General features: G+C 40.9%; 1 protein-coding gene across 1 annotated transcript; it reads right to left on the bottom strand.

Moving 5' to 3' along the window:
• Window positions 1–32: 32 nt before the first annotated feature.
• On the bottom strand, window positions 33–10,324 carry LOC145410207 (coiled-coil domain-containing protein 25). The gene is made up of 7 exons (XM_080280419.1): window positions 10,234–10,324; window positions 8,805–8,852; window positions 8,362–8,453; window positions 7,662–7,736; window positions 6,686–6,790; window positions 5,729–5,931; window positions 33–5,194 (listed from the first exon to the last, which is right to left on the bottom strand). The coding sequence occupies exons 1-7, from the start codon at window positions 10,256–10,258 to the stop codon at window positions 5,113–5,115; spliced, it is 630 nt and encodes a 209-aa protein (XP_080136545.1). The 5' UTR covers window positions 10,259–10,324; the 3' UTR covers window positions 33–5,112.
• Window positions 10,325–22,476: the final 12,152 nt, after the last annotated feature.

The following is a 22,476-nucleotide window of genomic DNA, read 5'->3' as shown; positions in this document are numbered from 1 at the left end:
CTGTAACTTAGTTGTCCATGAGGCTTATCAGGGATAAAATACACAGTACTGTATTGAGAGTACTTCAAAGCAGGGACATAGCCAAATTGATCTAATAAATGAACAGTTGCTGTAAAGGTTGCATGTGCAATGTGAAAGTAGTGGAACATAGGTTCTTAACATATACTGAGAAGTGAAACACTGGAATTTATATGAAAAATTATGAGTTAGCCTTCCAATCCATTTTGGTCTGCTCTTTGCACTCGACTTGACCATCGAGTATGTCATGGTTCATTCCATCTTGTGCTCAAATAATCAGGGTAGCAAAGCTGTGCTTAGTCCTGTACTCCTGAAGGAAGATTTTTGAAGTGATTGCTTCAGTATAATAGAGAAACTAGTCCTTGCATACAAATTTTGTTTTATAAACTGGCACTGTTGAAGTTCAGTTTTTGCACGTGTTCTGTACTTGAGTCCTTTACACCTATTTGCTTTTAGTAAGTTGAGCGGATGCAGGTTGTAAAATGTACCGTACTTAATTAGTGGATAGAGTAATTTAGTTAAGTACAAAGACAGCAACTGTTTTGCAGAGCATTACAGTTTGTGCTTAAAATTATGTTTTTTTTCTTTATAAATGATCAGGTGCACAATGTTACATGGTGCCTATTACTGTACATTAGCTACAGGAAAGGGAAATTAGTCATCCATATCTCCTGCCACCCTGTCAGCTGTAGGAACTAAGTCATTGAGGCATAAAACACTGCCAGGGTATACAGTAAAGAACCTGTGGTTCAAATGATAATTTATCCGGTGTTTAGAAGTAAGGTTATCGACTACCAGTGGCACAGATAAGATGGGAAGAAGGGTTCTGTCGGAGTTAGTTTAATACAATTGGAACATCCAATTAAAAATGTGGTTTTTGTATACAGTTGGAACTAAAAGTTATTTTGTTACTGTATTTTATGCTAGAGATAAGGTTTGTAGTAATTGAAATTAACATTTTTAACTGTTAATTTTGTAACTGAAGTTGACATGCAAAAATATTAGGTAATAATGTGTATTGAAGGTTGCATGCCATTCTTGCAGTAAAAACTAAAAGTGTGCTATTAACAATTTGCCTGGCTGTGGAAATATTGTAATCTAAACCAGTTTGTGGATACGTGTGATAATGGTGGATCAGGATGTGTAGTGCCCAGTAGCTCGCCTGTGAACAACCAGCCTTCAATTGTAACCCTAGTATACAGAACTAAGCAGCAGGTTTAACAGTGTTCAAGTATTTGGAAGTGCATAAATAAGTTTTACTGGCAAAACCAACTGGGATAATTATGCCTACAGCAAAAAAGTAATACAGGAAGCTATTTTAGTTCCTTTTTTTCCAGTCCCATTTAATGTGGTATTTAACAAAGAATTTGTATAGCCTAGGTTAACCAGAATGTATAAGATATATTCTTTTTACATAAATTGTTGTAAAGCAATGCTATGGCATGAGTTTCTAAATTAAATTATGTACTGATTCAGGTACTTGAAGTAAAATGCATGTTAAAATTTCATCCCAAGGATGCAAAGATGATAGTAAAGTACAAGGTTAACTGACTAATCATGACTGTAATAAGTCAGAGGACTATATATTAAGATCTTACGTGCTTCATTTATGAAATGGTTGTTCTTTTCTTTTGTTTCTATGATAAGCCTGCTTAGAAAGTTCTGTGTAATAGAGAACTATATTTTGTATTAAATGAAATCACATGTGTAAACTAGTGTTCATGCCAGGCCTATGGCATTTTTTTTTCCCCCCCCTGCTGTAGTTTTGTTAACTGCATTCTTATTCTTGCAGTTCATCTTTGTTTTCAGGGTACTGAGTTAAACTGTGGTGTATTGGTTATACTGAATGGGTACTTTGGGACACAATATACTGTAGTCTATTTGGGTTATTTCTGGTAAGTTAGCTGTACATGGTGCATGTTTGATTAATTACAGTATTTATTATAACTGTTGCAAAATCTATTATGAAACTCTTATGATAAATATATATTTTCTAATGTCGCCAAATGCAGTAAGGAAAAGGTTTAGTTTAGATTTTTGTAAGGGATGATTGGTTTTGGTGTTTTCTCCTAATTCTATAATGCAGAATAACGTGATTTATATTGGATGTTTCAGTGTCTAGTGTGCAATTTACTTACTATACCTTCATTTTTAAATAGCTAGTCATTTACGTCTTTATACAAAATTGCTACATTCTGACTGCCAAACATTCCACAAGCTTCAGTATTTTTTATTTGTCATCATTACTGAGCTTTTCTTTCTTATATCACTGTGTATACAGTTATAACATTTGTTACCTTAAAGCTGTATTTACCTACATACAGTAGTTATTGGATAACATCAAACCTTGCAGTTTTTATATGGGATTTTTAGAATTTTATTTGTATAGTCAAGAAAACCAAATAAAAATACAGAATATATTTAAATAGTGGTGTATATATACCATATTATTTAGATTTTATAAGGATGTTGTTGAACATATCATGGTCAGACTTCAAGACACAATGTGGAACTAATCTATATCAAAGAAAAAATGAGCAAGTAGTAACGATTATTTTTAAAACTTTCAAGCTTTGAGTTTTAATATGTCTTTTTGCATGCTCACGAGCTTACAGGCTTTGTAGCACTAACTTCGTAGCAATAAATTTTGTTCATTACACATTACTAATCTTGCCTGATGTTTTCCATGTCCTTGCAGTATGAATACAGTAAAAGTCCTCTCATTCAGCATCTGGTCTTACAGTATTTCTGGTCTTCGAAGGTTTTCATTAAGTGTTACTATGAATGCTCTCTCCTTTTCCGGCGCCTATGCTGAGCCGATCGGCCAATTTGGCATGGTTGGCACTAGATCTAGCGCTTTTCATAATAATTTAGCGCTTATCATAATAATTAGCACAAATAAATATTAGACTTTCTTCTATCTAGTGCATTTTGAAGTCCAAATTAGCACGAAAGAGTGAACAGTTCACCTACAGCTTAGCATTCTGACGTTGAGCTTAGGGCTTTTGATGATTTCTGTTTGTCAACACTGCATGCATCGTCAGCCATCACAACTCCTGAGTGTCTGGCTTTGTGAGTGGGACCTTTCAAAAGTTTGGAAACTTTGTCGTGCTATTTCACAGACATCCTTTCATTCTCGTGTTGCGATATGGCCTCTGCTAGTGGAAAGCCTACTGGTGTTGTGAAAAAACACACCAATAAGGTGCTGACTATCAACAAAAAGATTGAATTATTGAAAAAATTGGAGGCGGGTGTTCCTAGGAAGAAGATAATGGAAGATTGAGGTGTGAGCTCTTCCACTATATATGACCTTAAGAAATAGAAGGCCGATTTAGTGCTTTGGGTTGACCAATAATCTTTGCTAGACACTGTGATTGCATTGGAGTGACCGACCATGATTGCTAGAAACTTTTTGGCAGGTTTTCCTAGTCATTCTGCAGTTTCTGCTCTTTCAGCACCTCCTTGGTCCCAAAGATGCCGAATGAGAAGACTTTTACTGTACAATTAAATAACATAAATTCATCCAAACCTTTACTGTTTATCAGGAGTATAGGGGCTAAGCTATTCAGTCCAGATATTGAAAGATGAGTGACCAGTTGCTCGCCTGTGTGGCATGTGAACAAAAAACCCCACCCACATCTTTAATTACAGATACCCCTAAGAGCCACATCCAACTGAAGTGCCTTAATCCACTAGACCATCAGGCATAAATAACATGAAAGTAGTTATTTATGCACCTAATGCTGATATAGAGATGTAAGAAAACCTACTTCCATCAGAATATGACCCTTAGCAAGGTATTTCGGGACTTATTTAAAACCTGGGTGAGCTAAAGTCTGGAGAAGCTCTGGAAATACTGCGAAAACTTCCGATGCACGTGATGATAGAACATGTCTGACCTATCTGTATCATTGCTTACTGCACTCTGTATGTGAGGTGCAGGCTTAACCCATCTAAAAATTGCAGGTGTTCCATTGGTGGTAGGTGGTGGTGACCATCATCCACTCAAAATGTGGTGGTCTCCTTCACCTTTATCATTGTTTTGTTTTGTCTGCCTCCTTTCCCTATTTCTCCCATCCTTCCTGTTGCTTTATCATTTTTTCTTTTCATTTTAGGTGGCCCTGCACTTGGTGACAAGCCTAATGGGTTCCAGTAACCCAGGAAATCATATACAGTGGTGGGTGTTAACCAAATAACCAAGTAATGGGGTAATGTGGCACATACTATGGTGCCCCTGTTAACTGGGTGGAGAGAGACATGCAGTGTTCATCCACGAACCAAACTTCCACCCTTCTCCCTGCACTTTGCTGTGGCAAGGTGCTGTGTACCATACAGCAAGGAATGTCTGTTCACTGCACAGCATGGCACTACTGGAGTGGCTGCCTGCCTATGGTTCATGGATCTGGTTGGCCAGAAAGATGGGTTTCTGAACAACAAGAGGTGTTCTGTAAATTGCCGTCAAAAACAAAATAGGTCTGCTTAAACCTTCACACACTGTTTTAAAAATACAGCCCTCAGTGCACTGCAAATCCACTGAGCCTGAGGACATCTTTTTTATCTCATTCTTGTAATCTCCTTATGATTTTACTGAGCTTAGGACAGGGATTTCAAAATGGAAGTGTATCACTAATAAATCCTTTTAATACATGAAGCCAGGAGCTGGAGAGGGATGCCTTCACGAGGTGGCACTGATAAAACCGGATGGCAGAACTGCCTGGTTATACAAACGTTCCTCAATTTCCTCGCAAACTCCCCAAAAAAGGAGGAGGAACTGCTGAAGGAGGGCAACTACAGCCTGCAGTCCACTGGGTACACATTTCCAATGAACCTGGGGCTACAACAACCACTACTACTACTACTACTGGTACTAATGTAAGAGGCCTTTCCCCAAGTTGAAAAAATCTAGATTCAAAAGAAAAACTACAATGGATATCATCTGTAATAAAAAAGGAAGTTAACGCAGCGATTTCAGTTATAACTGAGATGTTAAACTACGATGATGAAAAACTTAGTACCTGCAATCCGTGACCTAAGTATGCTGAACACCTGAACTGGTTTATGTTGCATCTGACATTTATACACTGATGTATGGTATCACATAAAATCATCAGAATCTTCATCAGCTGCTTGCTTGTTGGTCTTCATGTTCTCTGATGAAAATAAGGAACTGTAGCTCCTGGAAAGAAGAAAATGGTTAGTGTGATATCCTCTACAATAAGTGAACAGAAATATGGGAAGTTAGTAATGTAACTAGGTGGAATGTGTGGAGTGTCAGTGATCTCGAAAATGGGTGAAGGTTACGAATTCAAAGAGAAAAATGAGAAGCAAAAACTATTCCTGAATTGGGATAAAAGTCATGAATTCAAAGAGGAAAAATGAAACGTGACAGCAATGTGTGACGTGCACTCCTCATTCACTCCATAGAGGCAAATTAAGCCCCATCCACTGGCAACTGACCTGGGGACTGTGGTAGCATGTATATGTATTACAATTAATGTTGGGTATGAGTAGGATGGTGTAAACATTTTTCAAGAGGGCCACAGGGGGGATTTTTGGAAAATTTTGGGATTCCACCATATCAATTAGCCATATAACACCGGGCATGAGTTGAGAGTTTTAATTCGCACGGTAAAATTCGCAGATACATCATCTGCGCTGATTGATGGGTCTAATGTAATAATAATAATAATAATAATAATAATGAACTTACTTGAGTTCTTGCTCCTTTTTTCTTCTCTCTAGCTCTTCTTTTTCTTTTTGCTGCTTTTCCTTCAGTTCTTTCTTAGCTTGATTTCGCTCTTTCCTATCCCGTTCTTCTCGTTCTTGTCTAAAATCTGGGTGAGCCTCCACCTTGGTTTTGTTTAATCTGTTGACAGTCTCATTAATTCGCTTTTCCAGACGGATTTTACGCACCTGCAGAAGATGACTCAGGTAAGCAAAATTCTGTGATGAGATGGGATATGACATCTAAAAAGGTGGTACCATCTTGATCTTGTTTAGTCAATTTTCAAGAAAGCCGGAGCAGGTTATGACACAATACTAATTTCAGTTTTAAAAATTTTGGCTTGAATACCATAAATATCTCACTAGGTAACATTAAGTATGTATAATTGTTCTTGTTACTGCTTTCCTCAAACTGCCATATAGTGAGTAATTTGTTACACAATACTGTACTTCCAATTAATTATGAATACCGTAAACGGCAAATAATTCACCATTTAAACACAGGGTATTTCCCACAGCTGAATAAAATAACTTCCTGGTACCCAGAGAAAAATCCTGAAGCACTCTATTTCTGTACCGTAGTTCTTTAGTGATCATCAGTATCCGGTGGTGATACATGACCTAACTGGCAATTTCAAATTTTATATACAGTGCTGTACTAGTAACATGGTAACTCCCACACTGTAAATGAATAAAAGGTGAAATATTCTGCCACTGAGATTGGATGCCATTTTATGAAGGAATATTAACTGGAAGAAAGAAAAACTGTTACGAGAAACTTATAGTCTGGGGTAAAAGTCTGCCTACTATTCCATCAAGTCAACTTCACACTTAGAGTATGTCCATCACTTTCCTCCCTTTGATTTGTTCTGTAAAATTCCCAAATATATCAGTCGCACATATTGAGGGTCTAGTGTATACAACCTCAGTACTTATTACTTGCCTCCTTTTCACTGTGGAATCCAACTTGGCCGACATCCATGCCCGGAGTCTTGCGAAGGTTTGACCACAATGTGTACACTACATCAACGTTGTTCATCTTGTTGCCCTGGAATTATTGCCACTTTATAATAAACATATTCAGATACATCAAAATGAATGACCCATTACACAGTGAGACAACAATTAACTGAAACTGGTCTACTTGTGAAAACAGGCAGACTGGACTGGTAACCCCATGGATAAACCCCTTGAACCTACATGGCAACCTCTTTTTTCTTGCCATCTTCCAATGACTTACACAGCTAAGGAGAGACTTTTAAGCTGCAAGATTTAGATGAGGCACTGCTGCAATCCCAGGCAGACTGTAGGACAAAATGTAGTCCACCATCCACGTCTTTTGGGGAGTAGGGAGGAGATTGAGGGACATTTTTGTATACAGTAATTAGGCAACTTCAGCACCTGGTCATACTGATGCCACCATGTAAAGGCATCCCTCTCCAGAACCAAGCCTACCCTACAACAGAAAAGGCCTTTTCTAATTTTAATACTGGTAATATGTATTGAATCAGTAAGAGTAAAGAAATTGGGATATCACCTGGAATTAAGTGTTAAATGATGTGTACTCACACTAAAAAATCAATTGATAATCTGGCAGGTATCAACATAGCATTCACAGCTTAATCCTAACAAACAGCTACATATGAAATCCTTGGTAGAGTTGGCATATATGAAACTCAATCCTTACCAACTTAGCCTATACTGCTTTCCAATTTGACTATGATACCCACTCTAACTGCTCCCACTGAACAACTGAGGGCAAAAGACAGTGCAGCCATGGGTGTGCTATTAAGCAAAGATAATAAATTTGGCTGATGATCAGGGGAAGCAACATACTTGGATACTCAAAGACACTGTGGATCATGGCTGTATTATTAAAGAAAACACAGAGGTCTGGTGATACAGGGTGTGCAACATACCTGGATACTGTTTGCCTTGCATAGCTGGGCAGCATCTTCTATCACCGACATGGGTATGTCATCAATGGTCTGGCCCTGGAGAAAGGAAACTTGTCAACAATATAGCTTAAAAACCATTTTAACCTTTGCACTTAAAAGATGTATTATTTAGCTTATGGCTTGTTGCAACCTTCTTTCAATTTTCATCAACTCAGGAACCACTACTGAGACTGTATCTTAAACCATCTGTAACAGCAGGGATGAAACGAAAAGTAGATGAACAACTTGACTGAAAGGGTCAATATACTGACAGCAAATACGTAACTGGTATTTTCTTAAATCCAACACAAAATAGGTTTGCCTAATCTGGAAACTATTATACAACTACAGTAGATACAATCATCAATATCCAGTTTCCCATTCATATGAGGTGGGAAGTCCACTGTAAAGCTGCTTGGGAGTATAAATCAGAGAAGAGAGGTTGTTCATTATAAAGCATTTTCTTTTTCATTTATCTCATTCCCTATCTTGCATCCACCCCACCTGTTTCTTTGCATTGTTCAGTTGTAAGCCACACTGTACTTTAAGCTGACCCTGTACCCCTAGCTGAGGCAAAGTTGTATGGTAGTTTTTTATTCAGTATGAAACTCTCACTACAATTTCCCTCCAGCCATGGAAATCAGCTAACTTTACCGGGAATAACAGTACATTACAGTCTTACTGGGTTTAGTCTGAGATACACGTGGGCCGACGAGACCTTGTCCACGTGGAACCACACATCCTCTGGCCAACCCCACTTTATCAAATCTTCATCTAAAAAGGTAAACACCATTATTGGTAGTTAGTCAAAATGCACTGGTTTAATTTATTTTTGTGTGGCAAGAATGTATTACATTAAGCAACCATTTTCCACGATACTTTAATGCAGGTAATATCCAAGAAAGCTACTCTACAGTGCTATCCTGACTGAGTATGAAGCATTCAGATTTTATATATTATACTATCATAACAGCAGCTGCAAATAAAGGCAACAACTACAGTAACAGTTCATGTCCATACAAGCCTGGAGCTGCAATAACAAATACAGCAATATATACTGGCAACAGTGTGACTGGTAGAGATTACGACAAATCTGTAAAAAAATACACTGTTACATTTACTTACTTTCATATTTATCGATGCCCATAAACAGCGTGACTGGTGGCTCTACCACTGCAAAAAGCACAAACAGCAGCATATATTATTAAATAAATTAATATTTAGCTTTATCTACCAACCAGTTGCCTGATGTCCTAATCTGACACAAAGAAATAGGGAACTGGATACTGAAAGTCTGCATATATCACTATTCTACTTTTTTTTTTTTTTTTTTATAACAAAACTGACAATCCCCTGCATGACATCACAGGGGCATACAAATAGTACAGTACTGGTATTTTTTTTTATTTACTTTCATAGATTTATTCTTCATCCTACCAAATTGCTCTGGGCTGCATCAATTTACAAAGGAAGGATTATACATGCTACGTCAACCTATAATTTCCTATCAACAACACAATGACTGACCACAAAGCCAAACCAACCTGAAAGCTTGGCACACTGGCTGCCATTTGCCACAGTTTGTATGTGAAACTGATAAAGCTGTACATCTGATATTGGTCAATTTTTGGTAGTTCAAATAACTTGATTTCGAAACAAAAAAAAATACATTTTTTGGTCGATTTTAGTATGAGTTGAACGAATTTGATTCTTTTTTTTTTGCAAATCACTCCATTTGGAGAATAGGCCTACCCAAGGCAAAATATACCTATTTTTGGGTTGTTAAGGAAATGACCAGGTCATCCATGGCAATGTTTACTGACAGTCTCTCCAACTGGCCACACTGTTTACCAACCATCACTCCGGCTGAATGTGCCAATGTATCTCGTGTTAAAGCAATGGAAAACTTAATTATTTGACCAAACCTAACCTAATTTAATCCAATCTAATCTCACTTGCATTTGACGGCCAGCTTTCAAATTCAAAAAGTGTGCATTAGGAACATTAAATATGGCCGAGTACTGGTAGACGTCAACGGAGATCTGCGTTAATTATATACGGAATTTTCGCATTAAATATACATTTCCAAAAACAAGTTTATGGTGAAAAAGATTTAAAATAATGTGGTCTACAATATGGTAGTCAGATTTCCTGGATCGAGTGAAAACACCCTCATATCTTCAAATTAAGCATTTCTGCAACTTTTATGGTCTATCACTGTGATAATTGGTCCTTTAACCCCACATTTCCTCAAATCGCTAAAGGCCTACCACTTTATAGGGGGCAATTTTGATGGAAATTAAAGGTTTCCCATGTCAACATAATTGTTTCTTTTACAAGAAACAAGGTATATGACATGTACGAGCCTGCCTAATGCATGCAAAAGTAATTTTAAAGAATTACCACTTGGTTTCATTCACATTATTAACTTATTGCAACATAGCCTTGTGTCAATCTGTAATGATGAAAGACCAAAACCATTTCTGCAACAAAAAATTGCTAGTTAAGCTCATACAATATTATATAACTGCTGACAAAATCGAATAAGCCTTACCTTTACTAGTAAAATAAAATACCATACTGACTGGACAATTACTGAACAATTTTCTGCACGGCGGACCAGACGAACATCCAAGCCACCATGCGACGAGCGCACAGCTGACGCATGTAAACAAATGAGTGTGTATTATTTACATTCTCATAATCTCTATGCAGACCCCATTGATGATGTGTAGGTATTGATAATAAAGATTAAGATAATGTGAACGAAAATATGAGCATCAACTCTATACGAGAATTATAAATGAGTATAACATGAAGTGACATCTGACCCCAATGACATCAGTGAGCACAAAAATCCGTCAAAGGTAAATCGACCATTTACGGGTAAAATAATGATATATAATATTATTTATTTCTGGGTTACCATTCTTTAACGAGTTATAACGCTTTGGATTGATAAAGAAAAAAAAAAAATGTACCGTTTTCGTCAATAGTCCGGGATAGTTTTAAAGAAACTGTGACTTTAAGGATAACTCGAGTAAAGAAGAATCGGAGCCAAAATAGCTGAGAGGTAGCGCTCGCACTTCACGACCGTAGGGTTTGGCAGTTCAAGCACACACCAGGGTGGCGTATTTTTGGTGAGAGATGTAGCCGCTTCTCCATGCATCTCTCCTTGCCCTTCAGAGCTATATGGTTCAGTGGTTCTAGCTTGGGTGATTCACCCTCGAGTAAAAGGGTAACAATTTTCTGCGTATTTTCTCTGCATTTTACTTGGAAGATACTTAGCAGAACCCACAACTGGAATTCAAGCATTTTGAAGCGCATTCTATTTACATATCAACAATTGCTAACATTTTCTCTTATGACACCTCTGTCGTCAATGTCCCCTGGGGTTACTAATGACCCCCAGGGGAGAGTTTAATGACATCAAGGGGTGTAAAGAGTTCATCGGCGACGGTAGTGTCACAGATGAAAAGTGTCAGCAAATAGTGCGACAGAGACAGAATAACCGTACAACTTGAATTCCAGTTGTGACTTTTGTTATTTATCTTATTTTTCCACTGTCGTGGAAATTATCTACCGATATGTCTGGGTATACATATGAGATTAGGCAAGACCAAAGACTACTCAAGTCAGTTAAATACTCATTATCATACATGAATACTGAATATATATATATATATATATATATATATATATATATATATATATATATATATATATATATATATATATATGGTGTGTAGCCTATCTATACGATCTGTACTTTAGTCAACACTGCCTGTACTGCCCCCTTCCCCTCCCCAATCTTGGAATGCTTCCGGTGCTACTAAGACAGAGAGAGAGAGAGAGAGAGAGAGAGAGAGAGAGAGAGAGAGAGAGGGAGAGAGAGAGAGAGAGGTACAGGAGGAGATAACTGGATGGAGATGACCCGAATAAGAAAGAAATGAACTGAATAAAAGCGATTGATTGGCGCTGAAACGAAGCCAATTGGGATGAATGGAGGAAACGAGGCGAAAATAAGGCTGTAAATAGACATGACATGAGCTACACATGAAGGAACAGGTATCTTGTACCAAAAATACTGAGAAATGTTTGTGCATTACCGATAGGCTGTAAAGTCTGTTTTCAAATATAGAGTACTTGTAGATCAAAGTATAATTGGGAAATCATGAATGTAAAGGCTTTTGGGATCTCTCTCTCTCTCTCTCTCTCTCTCTCTCTCTCTCTCATACACCTCACACCTCGTCATCTCACCTCATTTTCCTCACACCTGTTCACCTCTCGTATTCCACCTTCTCATTCTCTCACTCTGTCTCCTAATCTCTCTCCTTGTCTCCCCCGTATCTCTTCTCTCATCCTCTCACTCATCCCACTTACTCTTCTCTTCACTTACCCTGTTCTTCGTCGTCTCACCCTCAAACTCCATCTCCTAACTCAAAGGTTCCTGATCTTTTTTTTCTGCCGTATTTTTACTCCTCTCGTCGTCACCTCTCCTCTCCTCGTCCTTACACTCCGTCTCCCCACAATCAACCATTTTCCACGTCTTGCTTAAGCGGTTTGTTTGATCTCGTCTGCTCGTGAAACTGATAAGCAGCTCACAAAGGACTTTTTCTTTTTTCCTCCAAACTTTCGTCTCCGCACGTAACTTCGGCAATCGAGATATGTCCCATCGGTTTCAGGAATGCGGTGTCCATATTTCGTCTGCGATGTTAACTGAATTTATGGGTAGGAAAAAAATTAATTTAGCTTTTCGCGTCAGTAGTCATAACGTCGTCCATCAATGGCAGTCTTATCTCCGGTATTTTTTTTTTTTTCTTATCTTCTCTGTCCAAACTCAGATAATTTTTGAGCTTCCAAGTTACCGGTAAGAAGAGTAAGAGGAAGAGGAAGAAAACGAAGAATCGTCACTGCATATCAGACGTCTGCGCAATGAATGATCTAGGGAACGGGCATGCCATTTTTCAAAATTAAAAATCATATATATCCCATTGGAGTCCAGTGTCCCGAGTACTGGACACAACTGGGATTTTTCAAGTCTTTATAAAGTAGGGAACCCCCGGGTAGGGACCTATGAGCTTCGCGACTATGAGCCGATAAGCGGAGGGCGGTACGCTAAGTACCCTCCCAGTGCAGTGCCTCACCCAGTACCCCTGGGATCCAATGGGTTAAATATATATATATATATATATATATATATATATATATATATATATATATATATATATGGAATGCTATAATTTAAATCATCGTAGGCAACGATAGCAAATCAAGATGGCTTCCTCAATTCACCAATTCCTCTAGATAAAACCGGCTGGAAAAGTGAGACGACCACCATACAGTAGAGAGAGAGAGAGAGAGAGAGAGAGAGAGAGAGAGACGCTTCATTTCCCCACATCACCATGAAAGGAAAAAATGGAGGGTTTCCGCTGGAAAATTTCCTGTCCTACTTTCGCGATTTTTTTTTTTTTTTTTTATTTATTTATTTTTTTTTTTAAGGGGACAAAAGTAAAAAATATTCCCCCCCAATTTTTCCTCGTTCCGGTTTGGTTAGTTCGCGTAAAAAGAGAATAGCAGCATATATTAGTATTAATCTTTTGTTATAACTCAATTGTCAAGAAACTGGAATTTGTGTGCCAAGTTAAGGTGAAAGGAGTATGGGTGATGAGTTTACGACGGTCATAACACCTTCGACGTGAACTTCCGGCATCGTAAAGTGAGACCTACTGACCTCTCCTCACTTAATGACCTAAAATTGCTATGATTACGTCCAGTGTTGGTTCTCTAGATGAATATACGATAATTAATGTGTCAGGTAACGTGAAAGGAGTATAGGTGATGAAATTACGTTCGACAAAATCCACAATATGATCTGCCGACATTGTAAACTGGGACAAATTGACCTCTTCTCACTTAATGACCTATAATTGCTTTGATTACGGTTTCTGTTGGTGTCCAGGGGTTAAGACAATGACCCCCCTGATTACTAATGACTCCTCCCCTCTCATTAGTGCCCATAAAAACACTAATGACTTGAAAAATACACAGAGCGGCGAGTATAATTAACGCTCAATTGCTTAACGTTTTCCTGACTCGCTGATATTTTGATTTTTTGAATTTTTAAACGTTAACCTTCTTTTTTTATAACTTTTTTGAATAATGGAACTGCGCTTTGGTGAAATTAGTGTTCTATATTTTTCTTTCTTTTTTGTAATAATGATACTGTACTTTTATTACATTTGTGCTTCATTATGTACTTTTGATGATTCGTTGGCTCTTCAACTTGGTGCCAAAAATTCGTGAACATTTTTCTGTGCATTTTTTTGTGTATTGGTAATTATGTTGATATTTTCCTCCCCGCTCTCTCTCTCTCTCTCTCTCTCTCTCTCTCTCTCTCTCTCTTTCTCGTCCGGGGAATAGTAGGGAGGGCTCCTCTCAGGTCACTAATTGGGACGCACACGCCCCCACGCACATAGGTCAGGTGTGTGTGTGTGTGTGTGTGTGTGTGTGTGTGTGTGTGTGTGTGTGTGTGTGTGATGGGTCTATGCGCGCACATATCGCTTACTGTTTCATCTGCACATACAGTACATGCACATTGGAGAGACAGCAGTACAGTGGTGGTTGAACAATGGGCGGCTGAACACAAGGACGCGAGATCAATTTGCGAATTCTGGCGGGAACAGTGTGGAGGTCTGAATTCACACGGCTTCACTGATGCCTCAAAGGGCGGTGAGGATGAGAGGACTGGGTGAGAGAGAGACAGGGGTTGGCGGACGGAAGAGAGGGAGCAGTGCTGAAGAGAGGAAAGGTATACGTATGGGAGGTGAGATATATATACACAGAGAGACAGAGAGAGGTGGAGAGGGTGAGGGGAAAGGGGGGCATTAGCTACACCTATATATGGAGGGGCACGCAACAGGTAGGCAGGGGAAAAAATGAATTAAAAAAAAAAGTCTCTCTGCTTATAGTAAGGACAGTGACCCCTAGTTCCGTTTTCTTTTTTCTTTTTCTTTTTTGTGCCTGGCCATTGTTAGGCTGTGTTTGATTTGTGTCTGTGTCTTTCCTGTAAGTCTTCCTTGGGCTAGTTTTCGTATGTCTAGCTATTTATTTCTATGTCTGGCTATTATTACACAACTGGACTGCTTCACCCTGAGGTTTCTTTCCTTTCTTTCTCTTTTCTCTCTTTTTCTCTCTTGATTTTTTATTTGCTATCCCCTCTTGTCTTCCCCTTTGTACTCCTTAGGGAAAAACTGTCGCAATTTCTCTCCCCCCCCTCTCTCTCTCTCTCTCTCTCTCTTTCTTTCTTTCTTTCTTCCTGCTGGGGGGCGTGGATTAGGGGGAGGTAGTCTCAGTGTCAAATCCCTAATCCCTGATCTTCTAGTGCCAGTTTATAACCACAACTACCACAACCACACAGAACCACACACCACAACCATCCCAACCACCACATAATCACGCCACATCACACCACACCACACCACACCACACCACAACCACTTACCCTTCATCACAGGTCTCAATACGAAAGCTCATATATCCTCATACCCACCCATTTTATTGCTTCCCCCCCAACGCTCTCTCTCTCTCTCTCTCTCTCTCTCTCTCTCTCTCTCTCTCTCTCTCTCTCTCTCTCCCTCTCTCTCTCTTTCTCACTGAATTTGAAAACAATTTACAATGCCTGCAACATTTTCTTTTACCAGCTGTCAGAAAAATTAGGGAATCCTATTTTATATTAAAAAGTATCGGACATAACAACAGTTACTACTACTGCTGCTGCTGCTACTACTACTACTACTGCTACTACTACTACTACTACTACTACTCTTCCCCTACACCCACACCCACACCCTGACAATCACCCACAACTAACTCCATCCCCCACCTCCCCAACACTTTCCTTCTCCATGCTGTAATTGTTCATACTTTATATTTTCCCGTACACCCACACTTAAGTACCCACACCTACAGACCTACAACCACACTTACACACCCACACTTACACCCACACCCAGCACCAGTCCTATCCCCACAAGAAGTCACCCTACTCCCCTCCCTCCTTCCCCTTACTTTCCCAGCTCTCATTCCCTCTCCCCTCTCCTCTCTTCCTCCCTCCCTCTCCCTTCTTCCCTGCCCCTCCTCTCCCCCATCTTCCAGAGCCTATATATACCTATTCCAGACGCCCCACAAGAATTTATTTCCCTTACCCCTTGATGATGAGGGGGAAGGTGTGGGTAGGGTTGCTAAGTATGTCACCCCTCACCCCCTCACCCCTCACCCCTCTAACCCCTCACCTTGCTAGTTACAACCTTCCCTATACCAAATAGCCACGAAAGGACAAACGGGTCTGCTGCTGTTTGCTTTCCTTTGTACTCCTTTGTATTCCTCACCCCTCTCACCCCATATCCCTCTCACCCATCCTTCATCCACTGTCCCCTCGTCTCCCCTCACCCTCTTTCACCCCCCCTCACCTGCTCGTGCTCGTTCTTCTCTTCTTCTTCCCCTCTTCTTCCTCTTCGCATTATCTCCCCTCTTTCCTCGTCGTTAGCTGTCAACCTCTCTCTCTCTCTCTCTCTCTCTCTCTCTCTCTCTCTCTCTCCCTCTCTCTCTCTCTCCGGTAACTTTCTAAAACCTCAAGACAGCGGCAGTAAAATAAAAAATAAAAAATAAAAAAAAACAGGAAAAAATAATAAAATCACCCACAGCCACCGATCCCTACAACTAAGACCGGCAGGAAAAAGTGAGAAGGACCACCAAAAAAAATATACTGTATATACCAACTTCCACCCAAAATTACACAGAAAATAATGAATGGATAAATGACTCTACACTCAATCTATGAAGGAAAGGCGTCATTCACTGGATAATGAGGTGTAGGTGTGGGTGTATTTTCAGTGGTTTGAAGGAGAGGAAAGCAATTAGTCAGGATTATTCATTTTTCAGCCGTGAATGTGCCTAGATGGGGATTAAAAGCAAAAGGATTTATTGAAGGGATTTTTTTATGCTCTTTCTGTGTTGCAATTTACCACATACCTGGGATTTTGTCTCATATGCTTGCAGTCTTAATGATGAGGAAATACTCTGCTTCAGTTGACTGGAAACTTTTTGCAATGAGAGGGAGGGGGAGCGGGAGAGAGAGGGAAAGAGGGAAAGGGAGGGAAGGAGGGGGGTGGGAAAAGGAAGGAAAGGGAGGGAAAGAGGGAAAGGGAGGGAAAGAGGGAAAGGGAGGGAAAGAGGGAGAATGAGGGAAGAAAGGGAGGGAAAAATGGAGCAGGAGGGGAAAAAGGGAGGGAAGGAGGAAAAAGGGAGGGAAAGAGGGAGAAGGAGGGAAAAAGGGAGGGGAAGAGGGAGGAGATGAGAGGAAGGGGAGGGGAAGAGGGAGGAGATGAGAGGAAGGGGAGGGAAAGAGGGAGGAGAGGAAGAACAGGAGGGGAAGGAAAGAGGGAGAAAGAGGGGAAGGGGAAGGGGAAAGAAGGAGGGAAGGAGGAAGAGGGAGGAAAGAGATAGAACGGGATAGAGGGAGAGGGAGAGGGAGAGGACAAGGGAAGAGGGAGGGGAGAGGGAAGAGGGGAGAGGGAAGGAGAAATGAGGGTAGACCTTTGGATTCATTATGAGGAGAGAAGGAAGGAAATGGGAGAGGGGAGGGGAGAAGAGAGGAGGGGAGGGGAGGGGAGGGGGAGGTAATACAGTACCCTTCATTACATCTAGAGTGACAAGTGAAAAAAATGTACTCGTGTGTGTGTGTGTGTGTGTGTGTGTGTGTGTGTGTGTGTGTGTGTGTGTGTGTGAGAGAGAGAGAGAGAGAGAGAGAGAGAGTCCCCTGTGAGAGAGGTATGAGGGATGAAGAGGCAGGGAAGGTGACGGTTTTATTACTGGCTGTGTCCCTTATTCCCTCGGGGGGAGGGGGAGGGAGAGGGGGAGGGGAGGGGGTGGGAGGGGGAGACAAGGGAAAAATGGGCGAGGGAAGGGTAGACAATGTGGGTGGTAGTGGAGGAAGGGGGTGGGGGAAGGGGAGAAAGAATGGGTGGTGGAGGGGAGGAAGGGAGAAGGAATGGGGGAAGGGAAACTGAAGAGGGGAGAGGAGAGAGAGCAAGGGGGAGGGAAGGGGAGGGGGAGGGGGGAGATTAAGGGGGAGAGATGATTCGGTGACATATCAGGATGGGGAGAAAAATGGGAGTGAGGGGAGAGGGAAGGTGATGAGGAGGGGGGGAAATGAAGCGAGGGGGAAGAATGAGTGTGATGATGATGATAACAGGGTGATGGAGTGTGATGATGGGCAGGGATATGATGATGGAAGAATGATGGAGGTGGAGGGGGGGGGGAGAATACTCGAAATTCAGGGGATACGAAGTAACATCAAGGCTTCTTAAACATTTCTTGAATATTTCCCTTTTCACAAACACACACACACACACACACACAAATAAATCTTTCACTTCTAACTAGGACACTCCATCAAAAAACAAAAAAAAATGAATGTATAAGAATTTCCAAAAGTCACCAGTACGAAAAATGTTTGAAACCAACTTAATTCTCACTACCAACGTCTTCAAAAAAAAAAAAAAAAGAAAAAAGAAAAAGAGAGCAAGACAAAAACAGGCACTGATGGTGATGAGGGAGGTGGTGAAGACAGGAATGTTGAAAAAAAAATAAAATTGGACTGAGAAATGTAAAGAAAAAAGGTGATGATGAATGATGAAGAAATGAAAGGTGAATAAGAAAGCAGTGAAGGAATAATGAAGAGGATGAAAAAGAAGTGAGAATGTAGAGAAGAAATGATGATGAAGGAGGGTTAGGAAATGAATGTAGATAAGAAAGGAGTGGAGGAATATTGAAGATGATGCAAAGAAATGGAAATGAGGAATCACAGTCAGGAGGAAGAGTGATGGGGTAGGGAAAAGAGACGAGTGCTGGTGAGGAATGAGATTGATGATGATGGAGGAAGAGGAGGAGGAGGAGGAGGAGGAGGAGGAGGAGGAGGAGGAGAAGGAGGAGGAGGAGGAGGAAGAGGAGGAGGAGGAAAGGCAATGAGGGGGAAGAAAACATGAAAAAGTTAGTACAATGCATTAGATAAGGCGATAGACACATCTACCATCGTATTAATCTACACACACACACACACACACACACACACACACACACACACACACACACACACACACACACAGATTCCCGCAAGTGTGTGTACAGAAACATACCCATACATAACCATTCAACCATGTACACACATACACAAAACACACACCACACACACGATCATTCCACCACATACACCCCTACACACAACACCTCCCTACACATACACATCCATCACATACACTGACGTACACACAAAACATTCATACACATCCTTACATACACAACACACACAGACACAAGGTACACATGTATTGCTCAAGAGAACAACATAAACACAAACAAACAAATAAATGAATCTCTCTCTTACTCTCTCTCTCTCTCTCTCTCTCTCTCTCTCTCTCTCTCTCTCTCTCCACCACACCACGGCCACTCATCCATCCTACGTAACAGGGAATGAAAGTTTGCAAATATGTGTGTGTATGGACATGGAAGGCTTTGCGGGATAGCCTGTGTGTGTGTGTGTGTGTGTGTGTGTGTGTGTGTGAGAGAGAGAGAGAGAGAGAGAGAGAGAGAGAGAGAGAGAGAGAGAGAGAGAGAGAGAATTACCACTTGGAAACACAATACCTCGTTAAGAGTGTTCTTGGAATCGGCCTAAGAAACTTAATAATTACTCGCAGTCTCTTCTTGGATTCTAAGTTTGGATTCTTAGTTTGAACTCTAACTACGACCACTAACTTGGATTCCTAAGTGGTTCACACAGATTGAACTCACTCTCACTTTGTATTCACAGCTTGGATTCTTACCTAATAAAATCTATGGACTTGGATTCGCAGTTTGGAGTCTTAAGTAGGACTGTGAATCTAGACTCAGTTTCGACTCATAACTTGGATTCTCAGTTTGGTCTCATTCTCAGTTTGGACTCATAACTTGGACTCTCAGTTTGGACTCATTCTCAGTTTGGACTCAATCTGGACTCCCAATTTGAACTCATTCTCAGCTTGGACCCTTGGACTCTCAATTTGGACTCATTCTCAGCTTGGACTCTAAACCTGGACTTTTAACATGGATTCTTAGCTAGGACTCTGTTTGAATTCACTGATTTTGGACTCATTCTCAGTTTGGATTCTCACCTTCAACTCAGAAATCTTTACCTGAACTTCGAAGTGAAATTAAGATTCTTAACGTAGTCGCTTAAGTAAGTTATTCTCTCTCTCTCTCTCTCTCTCTTTGTTTCTCTTCCCCGCCTCACTCTGTCCCCCCCCCCCTCCCGCATCGTTCTCTCTCCTCTCTTCGTTCTTTCTCTCTTCGTGCCTCTTCTATCCCCATATCTTTTTCTCTCCCCCCTCTCTCTTTTCGCTCTCTTTCCTCTCTTTCCCTCCCCCCAGTTCTCTCTCTTCGTCTCCTCCTTTATCTAGCTATCTATCCTCTCTCTCTCTCTCTCTCTCTCTCCACTGTTGCGAAGTGGCCAATATTCTGAACCAGGAAGTGAGTCAGCGTCAAAGGAACGATGAAATATCAATAATGAAAATATGTGAAGGGAAAAAGAAAAAAAAAAAGAAAGAAAAACGCTAAAATAAGGGAGTAAATTTGTGAACGACGAAGAGAGAGAGAGAGAGAGAGAGAGAGAGAGAGAGAGAGAGGAACAGACACACACACATACACCTCAGAGCTCCGTTTTTTTTTTTTCTGTTTTTATTCAGATTTTGGAGATAATTTTCGAAAAGGAGAAGTTAGACAAAGCCTTCATTAACCCTCTTTAAAAATTCGGTGGTTTTCTTAAGATGAATAAAATCGTCTGGAAGCTATAAGATTTAAAAAAAGGTCATCGAGGTGAAGGGGTTATTTTCTTTGGGGTGTAGGTGCGGATTTTTCTGGTTTTGTCTTCTCTCTGTCTGTCTGTCTGTCTCTCACTTCTCATTCCCTCTCTTCTCCCTTCTCCTTGGTCTCCCTCTTCTGCCCTTCTACATCCTTCTCTTCCATTCCCTTCTTTACTCCTCCCCTCTCTCTCTCTCTCTCCCTCTCTCTCTCTCTCTCTCGCTCTCTCTCTCTTTCTCTCTCTCTCATCTATATCTGTTGGCAATATCTAGTTCATGCTGTATTGTGAAAGTCAGAGTCAAAGGTCAATGGAATAGAAAGAAAATTGACTCATATGTGGAAATACTGTGACGTGAAATTGAGTCATATCAGATTTAACAGAGATAGATAGATAGATAGATAGATAGACAGAGAGAGAGAGAGAGAGAGAGAGAGAGAGAGAGAGAGAGAGAGAGAGAGAGAGAGAGAGAGAGAGAGAGAGAGAGAATTACCCAACCGCTACAGACGGCGAAAGTAAAAAAAATCAACCTTATAACATCCGTATCCTAGGTGACCCAGGTAGCTCCCTAACACCTCTTCCGTGGTGATTTATTTTCCACATTACATCTTATATTACGTTTTGTTTGGATCAATAATGTATAAGCGGATACTGAGGTGAAATGTGTAGGATAAGTCGCTTAGGGGGAAGTGTTAAGGGAATCTCAATGGTCACTAGAATACAATAGGTGATTTCGCCGTATCCTTCAGTAAATGGAAGGACGTGTGTGTGTGTGTGTGTGTGTGTGTGTGTGTGTGTGTGTGTGTGTGTGTGTGTGTGTGTGTGTGTGTGTGTGTGTGTACCCTGATGTGAGTGTACCTGAGCTTCTACGTGACTGGATGTGTGTGTGTGCGTGTACCCTGCCTCATGTGTACCTAGTTTGGGAATACGTGCATGTGTTGCGTGTGTGTGTGTGTGTGTGTGTGTGTGTGTGTGTGTGTGTGTGTGTGTGTGTGTGTGTGTGTGGGCGGCAGCAGGTGTCACTCCCCCTGTCCAATAATACCCCTCCCTCTCTCTCCCTCCCTCACTCTCTCTCTCTCTCTCTCTCTCTCTGATGTCAACATAGGGGTGGTGGGAGGGGGAAGAGGGAAGGGGGAGAAAAGAGGAGAGGGGAAAGGGGAGTGGTGAGACGGAAGAGGGAGGAGGTGGGGGGAGAAGGCGAGAGTGGGGAGGGGGAGGGGGGAGAGAGGAGATGGATGGAGGAGGGGGAGATGGGGAGGGGGAAAGAGGGAGGGGGAGAAAGGGGTAAGGGTAAAGGTGACTGAGGACATTCCCTCCATCACTAAGACTACACATTTCAGTAGTTATATTTTTCACTTCACTTACTGTAGCTATTTTCAAAACTCTCTCTCTCTCTCTCTCTCTCTCTCTCCCTCTCTCTCTCTCTCTCTCTCGCATGGTTATATGGATGTTTACTGCACCGCTCTAAGGTTCATGCCCCTAAAAGAACATCAAATCCCCCACACGTTGAACCACCCAGACATGCAGACAGAAGCGTGCTGTGGAATTTATATGAAAAGTTTAAATATATATGATGCATCCCTGTAATAGAAGAAAAAATATGAGCCACGTATTCCCTGCAGAGGATATGGGACTCTTAAGAACGAGTGTGGCATGCGGAGAAGAGATAACGCGATTCGTGAAAATTGTGGAGCAAGGAAGTCAGTGGGTACGAAGGTGGGTAGAATTGTGCTAGGCCAAGAAAGTGGATAGATCTGGTGAATGTCTGAGAAAGAGAGGTGTGGAGGTTGGTGAGGCTAGAGATCGAGCTGGTTGGATATATTTTGCAAGGAGGAGTGTATGAGAAGGATTTGGTCGCCCGTTTTTAAGTCAGTCGTTGGTGTGACTCTGGTGGGTAATTTGAGG

The sequence above is a fragment of the Coenobita brevimanus genome, chromosome 84 (assembly GCF_032717465.1).
Source record: "Coenobita brevimanus isolate Jiangsu-jjx chromosome 84, ASM3271746v2, whole genome shotgun sequence".
NCBI lineage: Eukaryota > Metazoa > Arthropoda > Malacostraca > Decapoda > Coenobitidae > Coenobita > Coenobita brevimanus.
The sequence above is the reverse complement of the archived record's forward strand: the minus strand, read 5'-3'. Positions and strand labels throughout refer to the sequence as shown.

Coding starts and splice junctions, on each gene's coding strand:
- LOC145410207 (XM_080280419.1), bottom strand. CDS start 10,258: ATGGTATTTTATTTTACTAGTAAAG. Junction 6,791..7,661: donor GCAAGGCAAACAGTATCCAG/GTATGTTGCACA, acceptor CAATAATTCCAG/GGCAACAAGATGAACAACGT. Junction 5,195..5,728: donor AAAAAGGAGCAAGAACTCAA/GTAAGTTCATTA, acceptor TCTTCTTTCCAG/GAGCTACAGTTCCTTATTTT.